General features: G+C 36.8%; 2 protein-coding genes across 5 annotated transcripts; both read right to left on the bottom strand.

The window, feature by feature from the left end:
* Window positions 7–3933, bottom strand: LOC104732525 (CCR4-NOT transcription complex subunit 10-like). The gene is made up of 6 exons (XM_010452076.1): window positions 3564–3933; window positions 2998–3084; window positions 2611–2727; window positions 2430–2516; window positions 2276–2347; window positions 7–1790 (listed from the first exon to the last, which is right to left on the bottom strand). The coding sequence occupies exons 1-6, from the start codon at window positions 3759–3761 to the stop codon at window positions 21–23; spliced, it is 2331 nt and encodes a 776-aa protein (XP_010450378.1). The 5' UTR covers window positions 3762–3933; the 3' UTR covers window positions 7–20.
* Window positions 12098–16445, bottom strand: LOC104732523 (CBL-interacting serine/threonine-protein kinase 24). Of its 4 annotated transcripts, XM_010452073.1 has the most exons (15): window positions 16283–16445; window positions 15748–15973; window positions 15587–15649; window positions 15419–15490; window positions 15196–15303; window positions 15020–15094; window positions 14736–14915; window positions 14390–14479; window positions 14163–14285; window positions 13338–13457; window positions 12989–13105; window positions 12741–12797; window positions 12568–12642; window positions 12359–12461; window positions 12098–12248 (listed from the first exon to the last, which is right to left on the bottom strand). In XM_010452073.1, exons 2-14 carry the CDS (start codon window positions 15913–15915, stop codon window positions 12366–12368), a joined length of 1344 nt encoding a protein of 447 aa, XP_010450375.1. In that variant the 5' UTR covers window positions 15916–15973; window positions 16283–16445; the 3' UTR covers window positions 12098–12248; window positions 12359–12365. The 4 variants fall into 4 exon arrangements, with proteins under 4 accessions (XP_010450375.1, XP_010450374.1, XP_010450376.1 ...); XM_010452072.1 differs by having other exon boundaries at window positions 12098–12461; XM_010452074.2 differs by having other exon boundaries at window positions 12098–12461; window positions 15748–15937.

Genomic DNA, 27797 nt, shown 5'->3' with positions numbered 1-27797 from the left:
CCGTTTAGAGTACAAATCTTCTACGAGGCTCTCACTTCCAATCTGCCTGGAACAAAGCTCACACGGGTACACTGTTTTAACCGAGTAAGGGCGTCTTGCGACCTACCCAACATCATGTCAATGTAGACTGCTGTAACTGTAGCTTGTACATTGTTTGGTAAGAGAGTTAATGCGTGTGTTATCATAGCTTTGGCCTGGTCATGATGTCCTTGTGTGGCAAGCAGCGCCGCAAGGTCTGCAAAAAGTGCTCCACGAGCTTCTTCTGGCTTTAGGAAAACAGAATCCCGGGCATTTCCCGTTGACGAATCCAACGTCTCTTCACAATCAGAACTTGTGTTCATCCGCCACTGGTCAAAGTCTTCTTGCTCATATGGCAATTTAAAATCATCCGGTCCAACTAGATACGCAGATAAATGCGCGCCAGCTTCAACGGGACGGTTGAGCAAGCAGAGGGCCTCCGCTGCATAAAGATGGCCTAAGAAAACATAGATCTTTGAACAATCAGGAAGTTGCAAGAGTGAATTAGCAGCTGCCAAGGCTTTGATAGGATTCTCCAACTCCAGTTCTACGTATGCCATATTGGCAAGCAGAGCTTGTTTAATCAACAGCTTTTCTCTACTTTGAATATCCTTGAAAGCAGAGAGGGAGCTTTGCATTATGTCCTGGTTCAATCCTCCTTTTGCCTCTTTCAAGTCTGAGTTCGTGTTAGCTTCCCCATGATCAGCGGATGATGCTTCTTTGGTCTCGTTCATCCCCACGGATAATGTCGATTCACGATCTGATTTAGATTCATTCAAGAGAGACTCATTGAGCAGATATATACCATTTGAGAGACAAGCCCGTGCTAGTGGTAATGAAAGCTTCCCGCATTGGGTACTACCATCAAGTTCCAGATGTCCATTTTCTTCAATCATAAGTTTTCTGTACTTCCCTTTCCCAACTACATTGACTCTGATTTCTGATCTATCCAAAAGCCCGTTTTGTAAAGCCATCATACAGCATTCAGCTAAACGGAGCCAAATGAGGGGTTGTCTGCAGAAAACAACACTAGCCTTCTGGAAGCATTGAGCAGCAAGTAGAGGCTCCCCACGCGCCAAATAAAGCAAACCCATGTTGTATGTGATTAACAAAGACTTATTCTGTGAGAGAGAAAACGTCTTCACTGGTTTCTCATTTCTAAGTGATGAACAGCTCCTTAGAGCTTTTGAAAATAACTGAGAGGAAGCTTCATATTTTCCAAGCTGATAGTATATGCAACCAAGGTTGTTGTTGAAGATTCCTGAAGTCCCTGATTCTTTGTGAATACCAGAGACCACCAAAAGCTTCATAGCCTTTTGATGATTCCCATGAGCATACTCAAGCTGGGATTTCAAGAGGAGAGCCATAGAAGAGTCCCTTTTTTGAGCAATGTTCATCGCATGTTTAACTTCACGCTTCGCCAGTTTCAAGTTTCTGGTAAGAAGCAAAAACCGGACCTTGTAAAGCTGCAACTCGAGCTTCAGATCAGCAGTGGAGAATGACCTTTCGCTTAATGTCTTGAGAAGATTGTTTGCCGGTATATGACCAACTGACTTCATTCGTTTCTCTGCCGCAATTTCTGCTAGCACATTGTCATAATCTAGAGTTTCCTCACACAAACTACTTTCAGCAACTGTATCTGCCACCACCGAGCTGCTCAGGAGAGAAGATGTCTTTGATCCCTGATTTGACGAAAGTTGCATTGTGCTTCCATTTTCTTCGTGGCTTCCAAAACCAACACCAAAAGCTTTGTCCATATAGTCAAACACAGCCTGTATATAATACTTGTAAGATACAGAGAGAAGGAAATATCTACAGAGAGACTTTATACAATGAGATTATTAACTGATCAATACAAACGATTCATAAGGATGCCAGAGTATCATTCAAGTGAAAATCCAATTCCTCGTAACGAACTAAAAGTCCAAACCTTTCCTATCAGAGTATAGCTACATAGAATCATCAGTATTCATTTGGACATCAGTTGGTTTCCAAATTCTCATGACAGTTCATAATTGGCAGTTTAAAGATATGTCATATTTGTTTTTTCCATGACATGTATGGATTCTTGCAGTCATGTATATAAATTGAGACAAAGGGCATATTGAACAAACGAAAAATATAGAGACAGAAAACAATTAGGTTTCAATTCAGAAACTTTATAAAACAGCTCACAGACATTGGTTGAATTTTCCACTAGCAAAAGAGATCAGATGGAGTATACCTCTAGACTTTAACCAGTACAAACAATACTTACCAAAAATTTTACAGCATCATGACAAGCCAGTGCAATATCCAGCAACAAAAAAGAGATTTGAAGTGCGATTGTCTGCATATAAATAGCAAGTTGTCTAATTAGAGGCAGACGACAGATTAAACAAGTACAACAAAAAGAAGATAGATTTACATACCTCATCTAGCCGCCCAATATTTTGGAACAAAGGTTCTAGAATGGATGAAGATTTTGTATACTGATGCATATGAAACCAGGTAACTGCCTGCAGGAGACCAACGAACATCAATACTAAACCTTGACAAATGCGAATGGTATAGATGAGACTCAAAAAAACATGGGAATAAATCAGAACATACAATGTTGAGCGTTGTTACTGTACTATCAAATTGATCCTTCGACACAGAGACATTAGTTCCAGGGTTTACAGCTTCTACTTGTTCTCTTGCTGCAGAAGCAAGTTCTTCACTTTGTTTCTGAAGATATAGAGGAGAAGAAGAAATCATGTCATGGTGATTAACATAAAGACTACTAATAACATTGCGTTCTCCAGTATGTTTTTCCTACAATGCACTGGTCCAGTCCATAGATAACAACAAGAATATACAAGAAAGAAAAACGACAACTCCAATTTGAAAACATATCCCTATTCTCATGGACAATAAGAAAAATGCGGAAGATGATTTGTGATGTAAATTGATAGATAGCTTGAAAACACATCCCAAGCAGAAGTTTAAACACAATACCTTGACACAGTTAAGCTCTTCCAACAGTTTCTTGGATTTCGAGCAACCACCCTTGAAGTACTCTGCAATTGCCATATTGTGTAGAACCTGGTTGATCAATTAAAAAACAATTCATAAGCCATGCTTTTCTTGGAAAAAAAACAAATAAATAAAGAGTCAAATGGTACAGTTCTTTAGAAAGAAATTTTCTAAATCTGCATTGTTCATTCACGAATGACTTGTATTACCAAAAATCCTTGTTAGAGAGGTTCCACTCACTGAAAAATGAAAACTTTCCTCTGTAAATCAGATGGATACAAAGCTAAAAGCCTATCTCTACGTCACAATTGAGTAAGACCACTTAAGCGGAAACAAAATCAATACTGACACAGAAGAGAGAAGTAACTTAGGACAAGTCAGATCTAAACTTAGTAAAATGTTTCTATCAAGTCAAACCAAACTCTTTTTTTTTTCCTAGTATCGATCTAAACATATAGGAACCAAAACTAGCAGAATTAAAAGACAAATCTAAACTTAAACCAAAACTACTGAATCCAAAGTAGAAAAATAAAAGAAAAAAACTGAACCTTAGGATCGTTATGCTGCTTCTGATCGAGCTGAATCAAAATGTCGATACAGTCTTCGAATTTTCCAGATTGGAAGCAAGAAAGAGCGGACTTAGCGAGTGTAGAGGTTACAGAGAGAACGGCTGCGTCTTCGGAGAGTAACGACGCATCTCTAGCGGCGTCGGATGCTACAGCGGACGACGAATCTCGAGAATCCATGGAAGATCAAACCGGACTGTTTACACACCCAGTTTTTTTTGGATTTCTGAATCGAGTGTTATTTGAGAATTGAAATACACGAAATCGAAAACCCTAGCCAAGTGAATTTTTTTTAGAGGAGTAGAGAGAGAGAGAGAGAGAGAGAGGGAGGAGATACACTTTTCGGTGAATATCCACGCGCAGACATGAGAGAGAAACGTATTTGGGCCCGATTTGGGCCATCAAAACTGGCTTTCACTTTGCCTGCCGAACTTACACCTGTGCAAAATACCCGGATCCGAAGATCCGATCCGAACCCGATTGGAAAATCCGATCTGAATCCAAACGGGTTCTAAATCTCTAAATTTGAAAACCCAAACTTGATCCGAACCGAAATTCGAACGGGTATCCGAATATATCCATATTATTAATATATTACTATATACTAATAATATTTATAATTTTAATAATATAAATATTTATATTTTTAGATATTTTAGATAATTTGAAGTATTTAAACTGTTTATTAGTAAATTTGGGTAAAATATGCTCTAAATTTTCAAATATATTACGTATTATTGAATAATTTAGACTAAATTAGATACTAAAATTTTGAGTTTTGTGAATTTCGGGTAATCCGAATCCAAACCCGAAAAACCAGAACGGAACCCGATCCGAACATGAAGTCTAGAAATACCCGAACGGGTCTTATACTTCTAAACCTGAAAATCCAAAATACCCAATCCGAACCCGAACGGGTACCGGAATGCCAGGCACGGTGACGGTTTGACTAACTCTGCGATGGTTATTTCAGGTTTTCGTGATGATTGATGTATATATTATTCGGTTTGTTATAATTTAAATGTATATTTCTATTTATTTACTTATTATAAATAATTTTTGGTTAAATAATGGGAGATTCTCAAATGTAGCACAAATTTAAGTTTTTCTTCCAAACTTAGCACACACTCTAAAATGTTCCAAAATTATCACAAATTTATATTTATATATTATTATCCATCTCTTTTAATTAACTTACTTGTAATCTTAGTTCTTCGCTAATACTCATCGTTTTCCCTCATCTCTTCCTTTCTCTGCCATCAAAACCTTCCCGACAAATCACAAGATACAGTAATCTGTCGATGGCACAGTTTAGATTCCTTTCTCTGTATATCCGCCATAATCAAGACCTAAAGCTTAACAAAAACAGTCCTAACAAATCCAAAGAAACCATTGTCCCTCCTTTGCGGTGTGATGTTGACGTACGGTGATGACCGATCGAAGCTACTCGATCTCTATCTTGTAACCTGAAGAACTCCATAGTTTTCTAGTTCAATCTATGCTCAATTTGCTTATGGTGCTGATGTTGCATCCTCTCTTCCTTCGCTTCGTAATTTTCTCTGTTCTGATGATGATGACGACGGAGAGATTGAGAGTGAGATGATAGTTAAGGCACTTGAGATTAGGAGGAAAGTGGCGAAGGAGATTATCAAAGAGTCTTTGGTGAAGAAAGGCAGATTTGGGATTAAGTATACGACTAATGTAACTGATCGTTTGGGTAATTTTGTTGGTCATGTGATGATTGAATTTGCAGCAAAATTTCAGAGCCGAGGTTCAATCTTTGCGCTAGGATGGTTATACAAGTCTCTAATTTCGTGCCTCTTGTAAGGTCAATTTCATTTTTTTCTGCTACTTGGTGGTGTTTATTAGTGCCCATAAGGTGTTCGATGGTATGCCTCTAAGACAAAACAAATTAGCTTTTTCTGTAATTTGAGCATATTGAACTTCAGGAAAGAATATATGAAATTAAGGAAGGATTGTATGAAATTTGGGAAGGATTTTACAAAATTCAGGAATGATTTTTTGAACTTCAAGATGACTTTCATAAAAAAGTTTGGATTTTCCAATATCACAAAAATGGAACATTACCCCTCCCTAATGGAGTAATTACTAATATTTGACACATTGAAGCTAAAACACACAAAAATATAGAGTTAGAAACACATTTATACGAATTTAGGGGGGGGGGGTTCAATAATATTTAGGAACAACTCCTTGAAATTCAGGAAGGTTTTCATAAACATTATGGTTGAAAAATGATATGAAGTTTCTTGTTCCAATCATTATCTACAACAAGAGAACCAAGCTGATACATAAGGCAAGACATAAATAAAGATTCAAAAACTCATTTCTTTAAATTTATGAAGGAATTCATAATGTTTAGGAAGTGTTTCATCATATTTAGGAAGACTTTCTTGAATTTTAGGAAGACTTTACTAAATATTCAGAAATCCAAAAAAAGGGTGTGTCTGGTTTGCATTCTTCTCCTTGGACACAATCCGCCACCCAAATCTAGCCGACTAGCCCCAATCCCAACAAACATTCTCAACACCATCATCAACCCACATTTGAACTTTCACCTTAAGGAAAGAACGAGTTGATGAAAAATCACACAAATATAAACTTCACCAGATCATGTAGGCCTGAGATAAGCGAGCACCTCTCACAAACAATATTAGCAGCTTCACCATAACTATCATAGCATCATCCCCACCTCGCATCTCCCAAAACCTATGAGTAACACCATCTCATTCAATAATCCACAATTCATTTTTTCCTACAACTTAACAATCTGAAGGGACTTACGACCACAAAGGGAGCATACGTCCAGTGAACGCCATTAGCTTTTATTTCAAGTATTGTTGTAGGTCCCTGGTTTTGTTCTTATGACTAAGTCTGTGTCTCTATCGGGTTACCACACAAAACTACAATTATTATCACATCAACAACAACCAAACACTATAGATGAACAGAAATCTTCAACATAATCAGATTCTAAGCTTTAAAGTAGAATCATGAGTATCTCATGAATTAAAGAAACGAAATCTGAAAAGGAAGATAGAGATAGAGAGAGAATGATAGATTCATTTCTTACAGACTTCAAAAATTGAACCTTTTTTGTTTTGGATTCAATTTTATGGAAACGCCCACCAGCAAATTGCTTTATCATTCAACACATACCCCAGATTTCTCGTGACTCTCTTTGCTTTGCTTCGTTTACGGTTTACCGTATCTCACTGTCACTACTCTATTTCATCTTTGCTGATTTAGCTTAGCTTATTTGTATCTCTTTCTCTGGATAAAATATGTGAAGCGATGACAAAACAGAAATGATAGAACTGGGGACTCCGTCGACAAGGAACGGTGGAGGAAATGTGATCTTTGACGACAAGAATACGGCGAGAGATCGAGGATCTTGTTGTAAGTTTTCATCAAAATTAAAAATATTTCTTTATATTAAATTTGTGCTAAATTTGGAATATTAAAATTTGTGTGCTAAGTTTGGAAGAAAAACTTAGATTAGTGCTATTTAAGGGTATTTCTCTTAAATAATTCGATTCAATTCGCTTCAAAAAATCTGGTATGGGAATTTCTATACCGTTTGGGTTGTTATAAAATTTGGTTCGAGTTTGGTTTCTTGAATTTTAGTTTGGTTTTGCAATAGATCTTTCAGTTGGATAATTTTTCCACTATATCAAGTTTCGATTAAAAAAATTAATCCAATTATGAATTTCTAATATTATACATGAATATTAATGGTAAAAGGAAAATAGGTTTTATTATTTTAATTGGGACAATTAGCAACACTTTTTTTTTCTTCATATTATAGTTCTACTAACATATTTAAAATTATATTTTCTGATATTCATAAATTAATCTTGACAAGTATGAATCAATTTTGAGAAAACTAAGGGACTGTTATTGGAGAGGTAATTTCTAAATCCATATAGAATTTTAAATTCTAAAAATTAAAACATATAGATTTTGAAATAACATGTTTTATCCTTGGATTTGAATCCTTCTATTTTACACATTCAAATCCATTCAAATCTATTTAAAACATTATGTGGATTTTGAAATCCGAAATTAAATCATTGAATGACTCGAAATATGCCTATCATTAAACGATAGACATATTTCGAGGACTAGAATTTGGAATCATCTGGTAAACTATGGTTTTATGCCAGATTATTATGTTTGGTATAAGTATGGAAAAGAAATCAATATAGATTTAGGAACGAGTTACATTGATCTAACGTTTATAAGTGGGAGTGAAGAAGTGGGTAATGTAGTAGAAGATAGATATGTGGATATGGTGAATGATACATTTTTTTATAATGTGAGTGTTGACGATGATAACTATAATCATGATGGTAGTTATCAGGATTAATATTTAACCATTCAAATTTTTTTTATGACTTGTTAAAAGGTACAAAAAATTCATTCAAAGAACTATAATCATGGATTTTTGCTCCTTCTAGCAAATCATAAAACTTCTTTCTAACGGTTAAATACCAGTTATTCTACATTCTGATAACTAACATCATGATTATAGTTATCATCACCAACACTCATGTTATAACAAAATGCATCATTAACCATATCCACATATATAGCTTCTATTACATTACCCACTTCTTCACTTCCACTTATAAATGTCGGATCAACATAACTCGTTCATAAATCCATATTAATTTATTCTCCATCTTAATACTAAACATTATAATCTGACATAAACTCATATCTAAAAGTATGATTCTGAATTCTAGCCCCGCCTATCGTTTTTACAAACACAACAAGTGTAATAAAACTTACCTTTACTATATTGTGCTAAAGGCTGACTACTTCCAAATTTCATGAACTTCTTCACCCCCATTCTGAACTCTTCTAAAAAAAACTATGTCACTTTCATCGATCCTCTTATACATTCATACCCGGAAATTACCATAATTATAACATTATATTAATCAAAACCTCTCAACTTCGTTTTGCTTTGTTTGTTTTGTGTTTATATGAATGAAGAGAAGCAATGGGAGAGTTTTGATTATATATATATATATATATGACCTTATTTGGCAACTACATAACGACTACACAGCTACTATATAGTGACAACGGTTTGTAATCGCATAAAACTGGTACACCTACTCCGAAATGATTAACATGTGTTTTTTTCACCCGTATGTTATGACTGATAGCCGACTACGTAACGACCTGCCATTTCAGTCGCATAGTAGTCACTAAATTAGCAACTATAGTGCAATCTGCCATTTGAATGCATATTTGGAGACTATTTTGCTACTATTGTCTCCGCCTAACAAATGGTTGTAAAATAGTCGCCAAATAACGACTAAATTATCGACTACTCCTTTCGGTCGGAAAATGGCGACTATTGTACGACCAAATGTACGTAGTCATAAAATAGTCGCATAAAATGTATCAAGTAATTACTCGAGCAATCAATGTCTCACTTGAGCTGTTTCTCTCTTTCTAGCTTCCCCAAAGGGTGAATGATCAGACTCGATCTACCGAAACATGTTCCACGTTATGAACATAGATAACTTCCATCCCTAAATGGAGTTAAATGGGTACGCCCCTGACTCTTGAGGGGACTTTGGAAAAATATTAATGATTGGAACTTTAATGGGAGAGAGTACTCTGCTATATAAGTGGTTAATAAAGCTTTGGAAGACGATGAGGAACAGAGCAAGGCGAGTGGTTAACCCCATCAGGCGTTCCGTAATGGTCTTGAGCAACATAGAGTCAGATGGGATATCTTACCCTGAAGGATGGGTTAAATGCAATACAATTTTCTAGTGGGACTGGTACTACATCAGATATTGACAGAGATGAAACAATGTCACTTTGGGCATCAATTAGCAGTGAACAGATGTTTAACTCGTCCAAATCAAAGGTGACACACTTAAGAAGCACGATGTTGAGGTACTTCCACAAAGCCATTTCTAATGTGTTCTCTACAAAAGAAGTAACATGAATTGTAACAAAGACAGAGCTCGCCATTTTGGACTTGGCATTTAAAGAGCCATTGTTCAACACCACAAAAGACATTAAACTTAGAGGTGACACATCTAGCACATCACTTGTTTTCTACTTGTTGAACCACTTGCAAGCTTATATGACCTAGATAGTGAGGCTCAACAGAACTCGATCTCAAGGTGTGATGTGTATGGGGAGCTTGCAACTTGGATCCTCGAAGCATCTGACGTTCCTATTCCTTCAAAATCATTTCCATCGCGCTGTGACATAAACAATCTGAGGCAGACTCATACTCTAGACTGGGTACAGAAGAATGAAAAATATATCTACAAATTTGTTCATCACATGTTGGTGACGCAATGATTTTCTTCCATATGTAGCTCTAACAACGATCATGAACAGTGAACACATTGAGTTCTATCCAGACGCAAGCACTCTATATACACAAGAGCTTGAGGGTCAGAGAATGGAAATTTCTAAGAGAGAAGACAATTAGATGGAGAAGGACTCAGAAGACTATTGCCCAGAGAAGTATCAAAGACTAGCAAAGGGCACTCAGGAGGCTCACGATCATCAACAAGCTCCAAAACTGGAACAAGGCGAGGGACAGAGGTTTCAAGGCTTTCACGACGTATGTTATGCACTTCATGAGTAAGTTCAGTTGTGCTTCATCCAACATTGTTATCCTAATGGATACCTCCTAGATGTCAGACCGCTACAGAGACGTGAGTCTACAAGCCTTGAGCCAACATGCCAAACGCTCCCTTTTCCAACACGCCAGTCTGCATATGCCAAGTGAGTATCAACCCTCCCAGCTCCCTCAAGACATTCGTCTTATGAGCATAGGGAGAAGAAGAAGAAGAGGGCATCAAAGAAGGCAAATAAGATACTACCTTTTGAGCTATCATTTGGACAAGCGTTTGTAGTATGTTGAGCATCAAGACGAGCAACCAGCTGAAGCTCATCCTGCAAGTCAAGAACAAGGTGAGTATCAAGCCCCTCCTTGGACAAGCTCTTCAACGCACCAGAGCATGGACGATTCTCTCTATCCCTACTTCACTTGAGGTACTCCAAACCTCTCTCTGTACATATCATTGCATTTTCTTTCACTTAGCTTTGATTCTGGATTCTTGAATCCTCTCTCAAATTTTTCTTACACAAAAGACTGTGTAATATAAGTTTGGGAGAGGGTTCAAGATGATGTATTTGATGTCATTTTCTGTTATTTTAATTTCAAATTTTTGCATCATAGTTTGTTTGAGTCTGTGTTCATCTCTTTGCATATAAAATCTAAAAAAATTTGAAAATTTTCTACAAAAAGAAAAGTGTTTATCTAGTTTGCATTTGCATAATAGGATGGAGTCTTGAGTTATTCATATAGTAACATAGGGTTCAATGATGATTTCAGCTTTGTTATTTTGCTTAATTCACTAAATTAGGATCAAGGCCCTCATTGTTAGTCATTTGATGCATGTTGATTGAACTTGTAATATAAGACTAAACTAGGCTTTGAATTTTTGAATTGCATTCTAGTCTTGATTGAAGCATGTTTTGAATTGACATCATTCCCTATCTATCTGAACTTAATCTTGACTTGTGATTATCTTGTTATGCATAGAAGTTGAATTCATGGATACCATATACATACTTGAATTATCATTTTCCTTTTTACCACCCATGTTAATCTAAGTAACTGATTCCCATCATTGGAACAGTTTCCCACATATAACCAACTTTTCTTTCAAGCCAAATATGTTCTTAAGTATTAAGTCTTTCTCTGAATTGAGCTTGTTAGAAAATGTTAGGTTTTAGCCAACAAGAGTAAGATCATTTATAGTTCTAGTTCACGTTATTCGGACTGGTTAGGACTAGGTGAGAACTTGATTCTAGGTCTTGGGATTGGATTTGCACAGAAAAGAAATAACAAAAGAGAAAGAAAATGGTAAAGAATCTTTAGGAGGGGGAATGTGTTTTCAAGGTTTATAAGTATAGTAAAAGATTTGGGATGTGCAAGAAAAATTGAGACAAAGAAAAGAAAGCGAAATGCTTAAGGTGTTTAATGTTCTAATAATAAAAGAAAGAGAACCATAGTGAATAAAAAGAATTCCAATCCGTTAGAATGAGAAGAAGTAATTCTCTCCTAAGGCTAAGTACAAAGAAGAAGAAAAATGGGTTTAAAAAAAGCTATTGCTAAAGGATAGAAATATGACCAATTTATGGGTTTAGAATGATAGGACTAAAATGTCTTGGAGACCTTTGGGTAAACACGATGTTGCTCTTATACGCATCAGATGGTTTTAACTTTTAGCTTTTTCTTAAGCTCAATTCTTTTTCATGAGAGAAACTTGAACTCTTTTGTTAAACCCACTTAAAAAGGAGACCATTTTTGTCTCTAACCTTATACCCTAGCCAAATGAGTTTGAGGACAATGCATAGCTTAATTCATGGTTCTTTGTTAATGAATGTTAAAGGGAATGATAGATATGATAAACTTCTCTAAAGTTTTTAAGTAGAGTTCCTTCACCATGCATATCTACTTTATTAGCAAGCTTTAGATTCTGAAACCCCGTTTCCAAACCTCTCCTCCATCTTGGTTTTTGATTGTTTATGAGGACAAGTTTTGACAAGTATGGCCATACACAGACAAATAGATCCAATAGCCAAATCGAACTACAAGACAATAAAATTGGAATACAAGCTCAAGACGCAAATCTTCCGATCTTTGTGAAGAATAATTACGTCATTTATTACACTAGTCAACTACATTTAGTCGGACTTACGTGGGGATCAAAACGTGATTGTTCTGAGAAGCTCTGACTTTGGCATTCCTTCTCTCGCTCTCCATATAATGTTTTCCAGTTTAGCACATAACTTCTTGTAGAACTATGATACCACAATAACAAAGATATATAACTCTAATCTGCAAAAACAATTATTCTGCACACTTTTAAATAGTACAACTAGTGTTATTGAATGTATAATTACAAACCTTGTGATATTCAAGAGTTTCACCAGCAGCCTTTCTAACGTCCACCATGAAAAGCGATGGCGCCACCTCGTAAATCTGCATGTAGGTTAATTTCAGTTTGCTAGATACCCTCAACGTGAAGCAAATCCCTTTCATACGAAACTTATTTTACAATAACAATAAGCAATACTCACCTCTATCACAACAGCCAACTTCCCGGCCTTGATCGAAGCTAATCCCTCAAGCCTTGTCTGTTGAGCACATAAAGTGGATAATTAAGAAACTATACGTACCAAATCATAGTAAATCTTTACCCTTTGCTAAACACTAGATAAATGATATTTCACACTAGGGCTTTCCTTTTTGACGCCAAAGATAACTAAGTTGCCTTGGCAATTATATCAGTTTCAAACAGTAAATTTATATGCTAGGAAGTAGTTACCTTGAAGTTTCGTGTATGAGATTTAAAACCGATTGAGTCCGCAACAGCCTCAATATTAGCAATTATTTCATTAGGTGCCCTTCGAGAAACAAAACGGGTTTGTCTTTTAACAAAATCCTGCGAGATCAAAGGATCAGCCATCAATATGGAGGAAAAAATTTGGATTTCCATTTCTATCTACTAGTGTCATGCAACCAATTCTATCATTATCTATACTTACTAGAAACTAAAGCACATCATCAAATTAACACCATAAGGCTGTCAAGATGGGAAGTTTAATGACTAGTCCTACTGACATTCTTATATACAGTATATAATATGGAGATCTCTCTGACCAATCAGGTACTACCTGTCTCCTATCAAATAGTGCTGATAAATTTAAGCCTTGTGATAAGGTTATCATCTCAAAGGCATTCATCATCAGGGGGCCCTCATCCTTGCTCTCTAAATTCTCCGCTACATAACTGCCCTGTGAACAAATGCAACTGAGGTCAACTATATGAAAAGCAAGCAAAGGTAGCGTGAGCTAAGACACACATACTGAGGTTTCTGTATAACATTTTTAACTATCAGTTTCAGATGAGCAAAAGCCAAGTTTTAGTTAAATATTCTAAATATGCATTACAAATTTACGGTACCTATATATTTATAGGCCATACCACAGCTAACACAATCTTAGTAGGAGACATATATTGTTAAGTGATTGTACTAGCCTGGTGACTGCCAGATCATTGGAATTATCCCAAGGTGGTTTGTAGTGGCTTGTACTATGTTGACAGCCAGTACCAATCATTAGCTAACTGGTGAAAAGGACTCGGGGGAGATTGTGTTTGGGTAATCTGAAATTTTCTAGGTAATTGGTTTGGGCATTGGGTGGAGAATAGAGAATTCAAGTTATCAATATGAAGAGGGCTGAGCATGTGATTCTAAGTTCATTAATATTTACTCGAATGTATAGAGGGAAACATGATTTAAAAACCAAGCTCGAGAATTCTTTCAAAGCATATAAAGCAGCTTACAGCTTTGGTACTTATCATGTGACTACTATTTTGTTCTATCCTGTAGCAAACAGTCAAACACTTCTTCTTGGTCATCCAAAAGTTCCTAAAAGATCTTAAATAGGTAAATGGAATTGACCACCAAAGAGAATGAGACAATGAAACGAATGACCAACCTCAATTCCATCAAAAACTGCACGGACATCATCCAAATTGACTTCTTCCTCTTCCCTTACTCGGTTAGGCACATAATTTAATTTGAACCAGTGATCTTTCCTAATTCCTTGTATTTGAATACGCTGCTCTAATTGGGAAACAATCATAGATAAACAGATAAAATTACTAGAACCATAATTAATAATAGCAAACCTGAAAGCTTGAGATGGTGAAGCAAAATACTCACTGTTTTGGGGTTGGGGTCAAGTATCTTATGTATTAAAGACTTCACTTCAGCAGAAAACCACGGTGGACAAGCAAATTCTGCTGCATTTATCTGTAGAAACAATGATGATACGGCTCAAAACTAAGGGTGACAATACCCAAATCATTAAACGGTTTGAAAAACCTACAGCAAGGAAAATTCATTATCTTTTCTTAATCGAGATTGCAATAACATGCTAGCTTTCTAAAGAAACCCTATTATTTGTCAACAACCAGTAGTTCACACAGAAAATTATGTGGATTACACCAATACCTGATAAGTGTGCAAAAAATACCCACGAACATGTCCAGAAAAATATGTTACTTACTTTTCTATACAACCCAGGAAGATCTGTCTCAGAAAAGGGTAAAAATCCAGCCATTATAACGAAAAGAATAACCCCGCAAGACCAAATATCTGCTGCTGAACCATCGTAACCTTGGCCACGAAGTACTTCAGGAGCTACATAGTTCGGAGTTCCACATGTGGTGCGCAGAAGCTCTACTCCCTGATTGAGTATGTAAAGAGATAGAAGATAGAAAATTTACACTGCTAAAAAGAATTAAAATGAACAAGAGTGGTGGCCGCTGAAGAACAGATATGAGCACTTACAGGCTGAGGCAATGCACTGAGTCCGAAATCTGAAACCTTCAGATTTCCATTTGAATCGAGTAAAAGATTTTCTGGCTGAATAAAATAATGACACATAGTTAGCAAGTCATAGTTATAACACAGTGAAAAAAATCGAGATATTCTGAGGAAAATTGGTCAAGACAAAAAGGTTTTACTTTTAGGTCACGGTGGAAGACACCCTTGCAGTGACAATGAGCAACAGCATCTACAAGCTGTTGAAAGTATTTGCGAGACTCACTTTCTTCAAGTCTCCCGTTATGGACCTGCATGAACAGAAGAAATCCAAGGAAAACAAAAGATTTGGAAAAACGAAAAATTAAAGTATGGAAGTTAACTAGTGGACAGTTAAAAGGCATACACAAGTATGGAATTCCTTACTATTCTATCAAAGAGCTCTCCTCCTGTCACAAACTCCAAAACGATATATATTTTTGAAGGACTTGCCAAGACCTACATCCGGGAAGAAGAACCACTTTCAGATTGGCAAATAATGCAAAAAAACACCTAAGGAGATAAATATTCGCAGATGCAGAGAATCATACATACCTCATACAACCTCACTATGTTAGGGTGTCGGACAATCTTCATAATTGATATCTCTCTTTTTATCTGGAAAAGACGAGAAAACAAGAGCTTAAGACGCAATCAAGATCATTACCATACACAAAACTAAAGCAGCAACCTTATAAGGACACTCGAGAACATACCTGATCAACCATTCTGTGCTTAAGTATTGTACTCTTAGCCATAATTTTGATGGCTACATTTTCACCAGTGTCTGTGTTCCTCGCAAACTTAACCTTAGCAAAGGTGCCTTCACCTATAGTGCGACCAACCTCGTACTTGCCCACTCTCCTCACTTTCGTTGTCATCATTCTTTACAAACTTTTATCTGATCTATCAATCAGATAACTCAGAGACCTACTACAATACCTAAACAAGCCAAATCATACTCACAATGAAAAGATTATTATTGCAAGCAACCCAAAATTACAAAACAATCAGTGAAATTAAGGAAACACAGAAACAACGATCTCTCTCCAAAGACAAAAATTTCGTGAAACGACCAAAATCAGCAGCAGCAACACGAAAAGGTAATGATCAAGATCATCGTAAGATAATCAAACAACATCTCAAATTCTTACAGCTCCAAATTGCGAGTTTCTCAATCGGATGCAAAATAAAGTCTACCTAGCTTGGAATTGGCCATGGTGGAAACAGAGAGTACGAATCGAAATATACCTGAATTTGGAATGACAACGGAGGCAGAGAAGGGTTGATGAAAGAGGCGTATCAGTGAAGGAGGAAGGCTCATGATGCGATTCGCCAAAGCCGTGAAGCCGTCAATGCGACGCCCGTGCTGATTTATTTCCGGTCGGGTAATACCCGTATCCGACCTGTTTTATTGAATCCGGATCAAATTATCCCCACCCACATCTTAATTATCCATCATTATTCATTTTATTCAATCCGTTTTTTGTTTAATATTGTTAATTATTATTATTATTTTTTTTTTAACATCTGACTTTATTATCTTGAATCAGAAAATACATAGTTATTCATGAACATACACATACAATCAATAGTTAGGTAAAACGAAATAATCGAAAAAGTGAACTTACACGCTGCTTCCTTTACTAGGTAAGACTTATACGCTAACAGAGTAATAAATCTGTTATTTTTCTTCTTTGTTTTCGTCTTTGATCTTCTTTTGGCTATCATCTTTTTGATGAAACTCCAATAATTTCTTCGAAAATCATTAGTTGCGATCCATCTGTTACATCGCAAACCATATACATATTGCCATCTCTTGCACCAAGAAATAACATCTTTCTTGATTGTAGATAATATCCATGATTGTGGATATAGTGATAAACATTTTCTGACCTGCTTTTCATATAAATATCCCTTCCTCCTAGTCTCCAATATCAGTGTGTCTCCCCAACATCCATATAATTGTTGCACTGGTTCTATTTTGGAACACCATATATATGGTAAATTACTAACCTTGTATGCACTGATAATGGAGGCAAATACGATTCCAAAACTTACATCTCGTACAATTCTCCATGGTGGTTTCCACGGTGGTTTCTTCCAAAGCAAAGCCGTTAGGATTTGCCCATAAAATTGCAGAAGTATGAAACAACAACCAATGGAATATGAATCCATGGGAAGGACAACGCCGGCCGATGTAACCGGAAGAACACCGCCAGTGGTTAGACGACTAAACGAATCATCACCGAACGGAAGATAACACCTCTGTTGAGAGGGACAATGGACGAGAGAAAAATTTATCCATATTTGCTTCTTCTTCTTCCAAGTCGAAATAGAAATAGTTCCCCAAATTTCTGAAATATTTTGACAGATTTTGATATCTGAAAGTTTGGGGGAAAAAAATTTTCGATTGGTAAAAGGGAAGCAAATGGAATCAATTCGCTGAAGGTGATTCTCAATCTTATCATGGGGAAGCCTGCAGATTACTCCGTTGGGAATATGTCGCTGGACAATTGCTTCACCGGAGAAAATAAGAGCAGTTACTAGACCCAACAGACGCCATAAAGGACAAGTCTCGAAGGAGAGAGAACAGAGCATTTTTCTTTTCAACCCTTTGTAACTATTATTAATTAATTATCTTCAAATATGAAAAAATATTATTACGGATAAGAAAAACTAAAAAAAGAACTACCAATTATTTAAAAATTTGAATATTTTAAGTTTTTTGAATAAAAAATTCGAATATTAAAAATGGAACATGGAATAGTAGTCTTAAATCTTTCAATAAGGAGCTAACGATCGACTTAAATCTCAAAGTATCGTCTTTAATCAGTGTTGAGGGAACATGAAATGCACAATCGAGATATCTCGGATAAGGTCATTCCCACCAACACCAAATCTCTCTGATCGATATGTTTAGGCTTTCACTCAAAATGGTCAGTATACGGTTAAGAGTAGGAATTGGTTGTTAACTTGGGAGAGTGATCTCTTGAACCCGATGTCCACTGACATGATTAGGGTGAATGAGGTTAAACAACGGGTATAGGGTACTGCAGTTGAGCCTAAAATTCGCCTCTTTCTATGGAGAGCATTATCACAAGCATCGGCGGTTGCAGAGTGTATGAGGAGCCATGGTCTTTCAGTTAACCCCCTTTGTCCGGTTTGTCATGCTGAAGAGGAAACAATCAACCATGTTTTATTTGGATGTACTCTAGCGAATGGGGTTTGGTCTGCAACTCGTCTTCTCATTCCCTCTCAGGGTTTTTCGATCTTGGTTGTATTGACCGTGATCGATCATGAACTTGGTGGTATCCGTACAGTCGTCCGTACACATGTGGAATAAGGCCGAGTTCTTCTATTGGTACATGAAGTAGAGATGAGGCCTGACCACATATGGCCCAAGAGAAGGATCGAGAATAGCCGTTGAATTTGAAGTGGTCATTTAATTTAGTTACATAAAAAGTAGGTGATTAATAGCCGTTGGACGAGAAATCAAACGAGATCACGTGTTGGTTTCTCTTAAGGAAACCAAGGATATGTCGCTATCTCCATTGGAATCAATGCTCTCTCTTTCCTTATGTCACTATCTAAATGTTGTATTTAACAATTGGAATCAATGCTCTCTTTTTCCTTATGTCACTATCTAAATGTTGTATTGTGTTAAGTGTGTAGCCCTAGTTTATTTTCCTATTTAAAAGGCTTTAGCCGGCATTGTATTATACACACTAATGGAATCTAAGTTTCTCTCTATTCTCTTTGTCTACTAAACTCTTCTTTCTTCACTTTCATATTCTTACTTCTGCATAATCTAACATGGTATCAGAGCATGTTTTTCGATCAATAATTCTCTAAACCTACTCTTCATAATTCTACTTTCGCTTATTCTCGTTATTCTACTATACTCTCTCATTTATTTTTCAAATTTATAAACCATGGATAACGGCAAATCGATTGTTACTCCAGTGGTGCTCAAAGGAGCAAATTACTTATTGTGGAAAAGAACCACAAAGACTGCACTTAGTGGCCGGGGACTATGGATCCACGTTGAAACGAATCAACTCCCCAAGAAAGCTATCAAAGAGGATGGTAAAGGAGAAAATAAAGAAGACAAGGAGGTTGATCTTGAAAAGGAAGTCAAGTGGTTCCAAGAAGATCATACCGTGCTTGCTATTCTTTAAAACTCGCTGGACGCACCAATCCTTGAAGCATACTCGTACTGCAAGACGGCCAAGGAATTGTGGGAGAAGCTGGCGAATGTCTATGGGAACGTGACCAACTTGACCCGAGTTTTCGAAGTCAAGAAGGCGATTAACGGGCTCCACCAAAAAGACTTGGAGTTCACGAAGCATTCCGGGAAATTTAGGTCACTATGGGCCAAACTTGAGATGCTCCGACCAAGTACAATCGATCCGGCCATCCTCAATGAGAGAAAAGAGCAAGATAAGGTCTTTGGACTTCTTCTCACCTTGAATCCGGCGTTTAATGATCTCATAAAGCACATTTTTCGAAGTGACAAGTTACATACACTTGAGGATGTGTGTTCACAAGTTCAAAAGGAACAAGGTTCACTTGGCCTTTTCAGTAGCAAGGAAGACTTAGCCATAGCCAACAAGGGTGTCTACAAGCATGAGGACAAGAAAGTGGTGATATGCGACCATTGCAAGAAGAGGGGCCATATCAAGGACAAATGTTGGATCCTTCATCGCCATCTCAAACCGGCCAAGTTCAAGGCTAATCTTTCGCAAGAAAGATCAAATGGTCAGGGTAGTGGTGCAGCAAACCAAGGAGGCGTGATGGCCATGGCGGCTTCCTATGGGGATCTTGTGAGGAAATCAGACCTGGAAGCCCTTATCAAGTCCATTGCCGCACTAAAAGACTCCGGTACCACCTTCTTTGCTTCAAAACCTAGTAAATCTCTTGTTGTTGACTCGGGTGCTTCTCATCACATGATAAGTAACCCTAGTCTTATACACAACATAAAACCAGCAGTAGGCAATGTTATTATTGCTAATGGAGATCGTATACCGGTTAAAGGAGTAGGAGACTTGAAATTATTTGACAAGAATTCCAAAGCTTTTTTTATGCCTACTTTTACTTCTAATCTACTATCAGTTAAGAAAGCTACTACTGATCTGAATTGTTATACTATTTTCGGACCTAATAGTGTACATTTTCAGGATATTGAGACTGGAAAGGTTCTTGGAGAAGGGGATGCTAGAGGATATCTCTATGTCCTAGAGAATACTTCATCGAGTCCATCTAATTGTTTTTCTTTTATATCGAACCTTAGTACTGTTTCAAGTGATGTGTGGCATGCTAGACTAGGCCATCCTCATTCTCGTGCTTTTGAACTAATGTTGCCTAATGTTTCGTTTGATAATTCTAGTTGTGAGTCTTGTATTCTTGGCAAACATTGCAAGTATTTTCCCTAAATTTAATAGAATTTATGAGCATTGCTTTGACTTAGTACATTATGATGTGTGGACCTCACCTTGCCTATCTAGAGATAATAACAAATATTTTGTGACTTTTATTGATGAAAAAACTAAGTATACTTGGCTTACCTTGTTACCATCAAAAGATAGAGTCTATGATGCTTTTGTTAATTTTCAGAATTATGTCACTAATCATTTCAATGCTAAAATAAAGGTACTGAGATCGGATAATGGAGGAGAATACACAAGCCACAAATTAAAAGAACACCTCTCAAAACATGGCATTTTACAATAAACAAGTTGTCCCTACACGCCTCAACAAAATGGAGTGGCGGAGAGGAAGAACAAACATCTCATGGAGGTCGCAAGGTCAATGATGTTCCATAACAATGTCACTAAGAGGTTTTGGGGAGATGCAGTGATGATGGTGTGTTAACTGATCAATAGGACACCAACAAAAGTGTTACAAGTTGTGTCACCTTTTGAGGTACTAAACAAAACCAAACCTTCTTTGGACCACTTACGTGTTTTTGGTTGTGTTTGTTTTTTCTTGGTACCAGGTGAACATCGAAGTAAGCTTGACGCCAAAAGCACCAAATGTATGTTTATTGGATATTCGACAAGTCAAAAGGGGACAAGTGCTATGATCCGACCACTGGTCGTACACTGATCTCACGAGATGTGAAGTTTCTTGAACACCAGGGTTACTACGATACGAAGAATTGGGACAGCTTGAAAGATTTGTCTCACTCCAACTCTGACCGGGCGACCAATCTGTGGTTTCTACTTGACCATCTTGGCATTACATCACAAAATCATGTGACAAGTGACACAGTCAATTCTCCTACTGGTGGCTCCGTAGACTCAACACCGAGGGTACAAGAGGGTACAGAGGTTAATACCGAGGCGAACCAGGCTACGACATCGGGTGTCACATCAAACGAAGCAGACAACACCGAGGCAGACCGTGCTCTTGATCTTGACCACCATACACCTGCTGTTGATACAGAACCCTTACTTCCATCCACTACTACCATTCCTCAACCCCGGCGTAGTGAGCGTCTCAAGTTTCATCCGTCTACCTGGAAAGACAAACGGGTTTATTATAACAATCAGGCAGTGGCTCATCCTATCCAAGCCGTGTGTTCGCTTGACCTTGTGTCGCCAGTCCATACAACCTTCCTCGGTAAAATTGATGCTCATTTTATCCCTCAAACCTATGATGAGGCCAAAGAACACAAGGAACGGCTGGATGCCGTCGATGATGAAACCGGTGCCATGGTTCGTAATCACACGTGGGACGGGCGGATCTTCCTCAAGGGAAGAAGGCGGTTAGATCAAAATGGGTGTTCACCATCAAGTATCTTAGCAATGGCGATGTGGAGCGCTACAAGGCTCGTCTTGTGGCTAGGGGCTTCACCCAAACCTATGGCACCGACTACACGGATACATTTGCACCAGTCGTGAAGCTGCACAACGTTCGAGTGGTTCTCTCTCTTGCCACCAACTTATCTTGGGATTTGTGGCAAATGGACGTCAAAAATTCATTCCTTCAGGGGGAGCTCGAAGAGGAAGTCTACATGCACCCACCTCCTGGTTTGGAGGATATTGTTGCTTCGGGAAAGGTTCTCCGGCTCCGCAAAGCCATTTATGGTTTGAAACAATCTTCGAGAGCGTGGTACCACAAACTCAGCTATACTCTTCGCAATCATGGCTTCAAGCGTTCGGAGGCGGATCACACCTTGTTCACTCTTCGCTCTATCGGTGGTCTTGTCGTCTTCCTGGTCTATGTGGATGACATCATTCTGTCTAGCGATGATAAGGACGGTATATGTACCACCAAAGCTCTACTGAACTCCACATTCGATATCAAAGATCTTGGTGAGCTCAAATACTTTCTCGGGATTGAAATCTCTCGCTCTCCGGAAGGTTTGTTTCTCTCCCAACGAAAGCATGCACTTGATCTTTTAAGTGAGATAGGTAAACTTGGAGTTAAACCGGTGTCCACCCCACTCGAGGAAGGTTACCAGGCCAAGCGAAAGGGGGAGATGAAGAAAACGCCTAATTCTCCGGTTAACAGGCTGGCTGAGCCGTATGAGGATGTGGGGAGATATTGTAGAGTTGTGGGTAAGTTAATCTATCTCACAATCACAAGGCCTGATCTGTGCTACGCGGTCAATCAAGTCACTCAACATATGAAGGCTCCAACCATCTTCGACTAGAACACGGTGGAACGGATTCTTTGTTACCTCAAGGGGAGCCCGGGCCAAGGCATTTGGATGGGAAAGAACAACAATACTGAAATGGTAGGATACTTTGACGCGGACTATGCTGGTGATACAATGGATAGGAGGTCAACGACTGGGTATTGTACATTTGTTGGTGGTAATCTAGTGACTTGGAAGTCAAAGAAGCAGAGGGTTGTCTCATGCTCTAGCGTCGAGTCCGAGTACAGGGCCATGAAGAAGCTAACCAATGAACTTACGTGGCTCAAGGCACTTCTTAAAGACCTGGGGTTTGAGTCTGATCAACTGATCACCATGCACTGTGACAACAACGCAGCAATTCACATTGCCACAAACTCAGTTTTCCACGAACGGAGCAAACATATTGAATTGTATTGCCATAAGGTTCAAGAAAAGATCGAAGAATGGGTAATCTTACCATGTCACACTCCGAGTAAAGATCAGCTGGTAGTCATCTTCACCAAGGCTGCGAGTCCTCAAGTTTGTGAGTACATCTATGGCAAACTTGGGCTCGCGGATCCCACGCGTCCAAGATAGGCTCGCCTAACTCGTGGGTATCACACTCTTTTTCCCTTAACATAGTTTTTTCCCATGAGGTTTTCTATGTTAAGGTTTTTAATGAGGTGATGCTTCAAGGGTTCCAAGCTTAGCCATTTCATTCGGCTAAGCTTGAGGGGGAGTATTGACCGTGATCGATCATGAACTTGGTGGTATCCATACAGTCGTCCGTACACATGTGTAATAAGGCCAAGTTCTTCTATTGGTACATGAAGTAGAGATGAGGCCTGACCACATATGGCCCAAGAGAAGGATCGAGAATACCTTCATAGCCGTTGGACGAGAAATCAAATGAGATCACGTGTTGGTTTCTCTTATGGAAACCAAGGATATGTCGCTATCTCCATTGGAATCAATGCTCTCTCTTTCCTTATGTCCCTATCTAAATGTTGTATTGTGTTAAGTGTGTAGCCCTAGTTTCTTTTCCTATTTAAAAGGCTCTAGCCGACATTGTATTATACACACTAATGGAATCTAAGTTTCTCTCTATTCTCTTTCTCTACTAAACTCTTCTTTCTTCACTTTCATATTCTTACTTCCGCATAATCTAACAGGTTGTAGACAATGTTTCCTCAGTTTTACAACTTATGCAGCAGCCTGGAATTGGTGAGGAGGTACGACAGGCCATTCCTTGGATTTTATGGGGGATATGGAAGACACGAAATGCTGCTATTATTTTTGCACAACAAAACCATGACTTTCATGTGGTAGTGGCAATGGTGCTTGAAGAAGCGGAAGAATGGTTGAGACAACAAACGTTAATATCTCAGGTTGCCTCTAGAGAAGCTAGCAGACATGTCCAAAATATCCACCGCTGGGTTCGACCTCCTCTTGGTAAACTTAAATGTAACATTCATGCAGCGTGGGGGAAGGAGTCGTGGTTTTGTGGTGGTGCTTTGATATTAAAGGATCATACTGGAGAAGTCTTATATCTTGCGCGAGATGCATTCCTTCCACGGAGTAATAGAATTTCTGCTGAGCTTAGTTGTCTTTTGTGGTGTCTCCAAAGCCTCATTGATCCTGTGAAGTCTGGACGGACTGTCAAGCGGTGGTGACAGCTTTAGAGTACCCGGAGTATTGGCCAAAGTATCGTTCTGAGCTGGATAAGATCACTAATGCAATACGGGTGATGGGGGAGGTTGTAATTATACGGGTGATGGCTAGGGCGATTGCATCTAGTGTTACAAGAGAGGGTCGACTTACATCTTACCTTGCGTTAGGTGGCCCAGGCTGGTTACAACATCAGATTGCTGAAGAACGGTGATGTTTAGGGCAAGAGCTCGGTAATGGCTTTCTCTGTTTTGTTCTTGCTATGTTTTGTTTTTGTCCCTTTGGCATCATTGCTGTTTCTTGTACTTGAACCTTTTTCTCCATTTTAATCGAATACGCGTTAACAAAAAAAAATTATTTTTCTTCTTAACTTACTAGCAACTATTTAAAAATAATTAAAATTTGTAGGATTCTCATTTGATTAAGAAATATAATTAATATCATATATATGCATATTTGTTAGTACAAGATAAAACAAAATCTTACAAAAAAAAAAACCTTCCTTTAACAATTTATCATCAATTTTTTTAGAAAGTTCAAAGTAAAAAAGTTACAAAGAAAAATTATACAAAGAATGTATTTAAAAGATCTAAATATATTTTGTTTTGTTTTAAGTCTTCTTTGCCTGACTCTGATCTTTTTCCTCGTTGTCTGATTGACGGCTCTTGGAAGGCTACATATATGCATTCCGGTTTAGGATGGTGGTGCTGTAATGGTGAAGAGTAGACATTAATGTTGGGAGCGAAGTATCTTCGTCGGAGCCCATCTTCCCTACATTCGGAGCTAGAAGCATTATTGTGGGCTATGGAGTGAATTCTATCGAGAGGGCTCCCTTATTATTGTTTCGAGACGGATTGTGCTGAGCTAGTCACGATGGTCCAGTGTCTCAGTGAATGGCCATCTTTTTCCAACTTATTGGATGACTTTAGCTTACTCAAGGAGTCGTTTCCATCCTTCTCCCTTTCTCAGATTCCTCGTGCGTCCAATTCAAAGGTGGATTGCCTCGCTCGAGCTTCGTGTTCTCTTGTCTCTAATATTTATTTTGTAAACTATTTTCCTTCAACTTGGGCAACCAACATTGAACATTGAGATTCTCTTTTAATTAATGTTTAGTTGACAAAAAAAAATTATAAAAGATAAAAATATTATGGAAATTTATATGGAGGGACAGGTTATAAACATTAATGTTTTATTGCATTTTTCTTTCATAATTTCGACATTATCAATTTATACAAGTTTTATTGCATTTATCATTTTGACAAAGAACTTAACATAAAGTGCCATTGACAAATCTACATGCCCACTAACCACCTAATTAGGAATATTAGCAAGATAGTTTGTAACATGTAAGCTTCCTCTGTTACATGGTTCTTTTCGATTTTTTTTTAATCGTAGTTAAAACCTCCCTTTGTTTTTTATTTTGATTCTACATTTCATCAATAAAAAAATGCTACAAATGTATTCACGGTGAACTTGCTATTGTTTTTTAATAAAGAGAATTTGTTAAAAATGCCCCTTTTGATATACCCCTTTTCAAAAATACCCTCTTTTCTGGCCATTTTTATTTATGCCCTCTTTTAATTTTTAATGACCATTTTACCCTTAGATGAAAATTATTTTATTCAATAAAAAGAAAAACAAAATTTTCCCGCCAAAAAATTTCCGACATATTTTCCCGCCAAAAAATTTTCAAAAAAAATTTCCCGCCAAAATTTTTTTTGTCAAAAAACTTTTGATAAAAAATTTCGAAAAAAAAAAATTTCCTGCCAAAAATTTTCCCGCCAAAAAAAATTTACAAGGTTTTTAAAAGGTTTTATAAGGTTTCTACCTTATAAAAGCCTTATAAACACCTTGTAAAGGCTTTTACAAGATTTTTTAAAGAGTTTTAAAAGGTTTTTTAAACAACTTGTAAACGCTTTTACAAGATTTTTAAAAGGTTTTTAAAAGGTTTTAAAAGGTTTTTAAAAGGTTTTTAAAAGGTTTTCAAATGGTTTTTAAAAGGATTTTTAAAAGGTTTTTAAACACCTTCTAAACCCTTTTACAATGTTTTTAAAAACCTTGTAAAAGTTTTTATAAAATTTTTAAAAGGTTTTTAAACACCTTTTAAATGCTTTTAAAAAGTTTTTAAAAGCGTTTACAAGGTGTTTAAAAACCTTTTAAAGCATTTACAAGCTTTTTAAAAGCATTTACAAGGTTTTTAAAAGCATTTACAATGTGTTTAAAAACCTTTTAAAAACCTTGTAAACGCTTTTAAAAGTTTTTTAAAAGCATTTACAAGGTTTTTAAAAGGTATAGATTTCAATATTTTTGGCGGGAAAATTTTTCGATTTTGGCGGGAAAATTTTTTTTTTGGCGGGAAAAAATAACTTTTTCGGGAAAATTTTTCGATTTTGGCGGGAAAAAAAATTTTGGCGGGAAAATTTTTTGGCGGGAAAATATTTTCGACTTTGATGACTGTACATTCTTGCTGTCACTCAAAAAGGGTAATTTGGTCATTTTGTATATAAAGAGGGGTAGTTTTAAAAATGGTCAACATGAAGATGTATTTTTAAAAAGAGATATGGAAAAAGGGGCATTTTTGAGAATGCCCCTTTAATAAATAGGGTTTGAAAGTAGATTTACGCTGTAATTGCGTTTATATATAATCTTTTCATTAGATCAAAACTTTTTGTGTTGTAATTTTAAATTGTATACAAAAAATAGAAAAAAAAATTTTAACAACTTTTTTTTAATTTAATTAGGTAATTAAAAAATTCGAATATTAGGCAAACTTCTTTCTTATTAATAAATTATTAACTCTTTTTTTTTAACTCAGAAGCAATTAAAATTAATCAAAGAATCATATATATAAAAGTAGAGTTTCAGTCTCTCCTTATTGGTCCACTTGGCAATGCAATTTTAACAAAAAAAATTATATTAAAACACAAATTTAAAACAATTAATTTTCACATTTAACTCATATAATATAAAACTGAAATCTTTATAGCTTCTCCCTATAAATTATGCATTAACTTTATTTCTCCACTAAGTTGTATTAATCAATTGTATTAAAACAAAACAATAAATTAGAATTATAACTCTCATTTTTCTAAATGTAATTTTTCATCATTTCTCTTCCTATAAATACTCATTATCTTATTCTCTTAGTCTATCACTCTTTCATTCTCTCATCTTCTTCCACTACTCTCAAATCTCTTTTTTTGTTTTGTTTTGTTTTGTTTTGTATTTTTTTTTGTCATTGTTATTGTATGGGTTATAAAAAATCAAATCAAATATCATTGTAAAAGCTTAGTTTTAGAGTTTGTATGATATGTATATCATATATATTTATTTTAATCTTTTAAAATGTTTATCTCCATTTTCTATTTTATATTAACATCTTATAAGTCATTATTTTCATACTTCCTTACAATACTTACCACACAATAAGATCATAAAGTTGAAATGATCCATATGTAATTATCTATTATGTCT

The sequence above is a fragment of the Camelina sativa genome, chromosome 12 (genome assembly GCF_000633955.1).
Source record: "Camelina sativa cultivar DH55 chromosome 12, Cs, whole genome shotgun sequence".
NCBI lineage: Eukaryota > Viridiplantae > Streptophyta > Magnoliopsida > Brassicales > Brassicaceae > Camelina > Camelina sativa.
The sequence above is the reverse complement of the archived record's forward strand: the minus strand, read 5'-3'. Positions and strand labels throughout refer to the sequence as shown.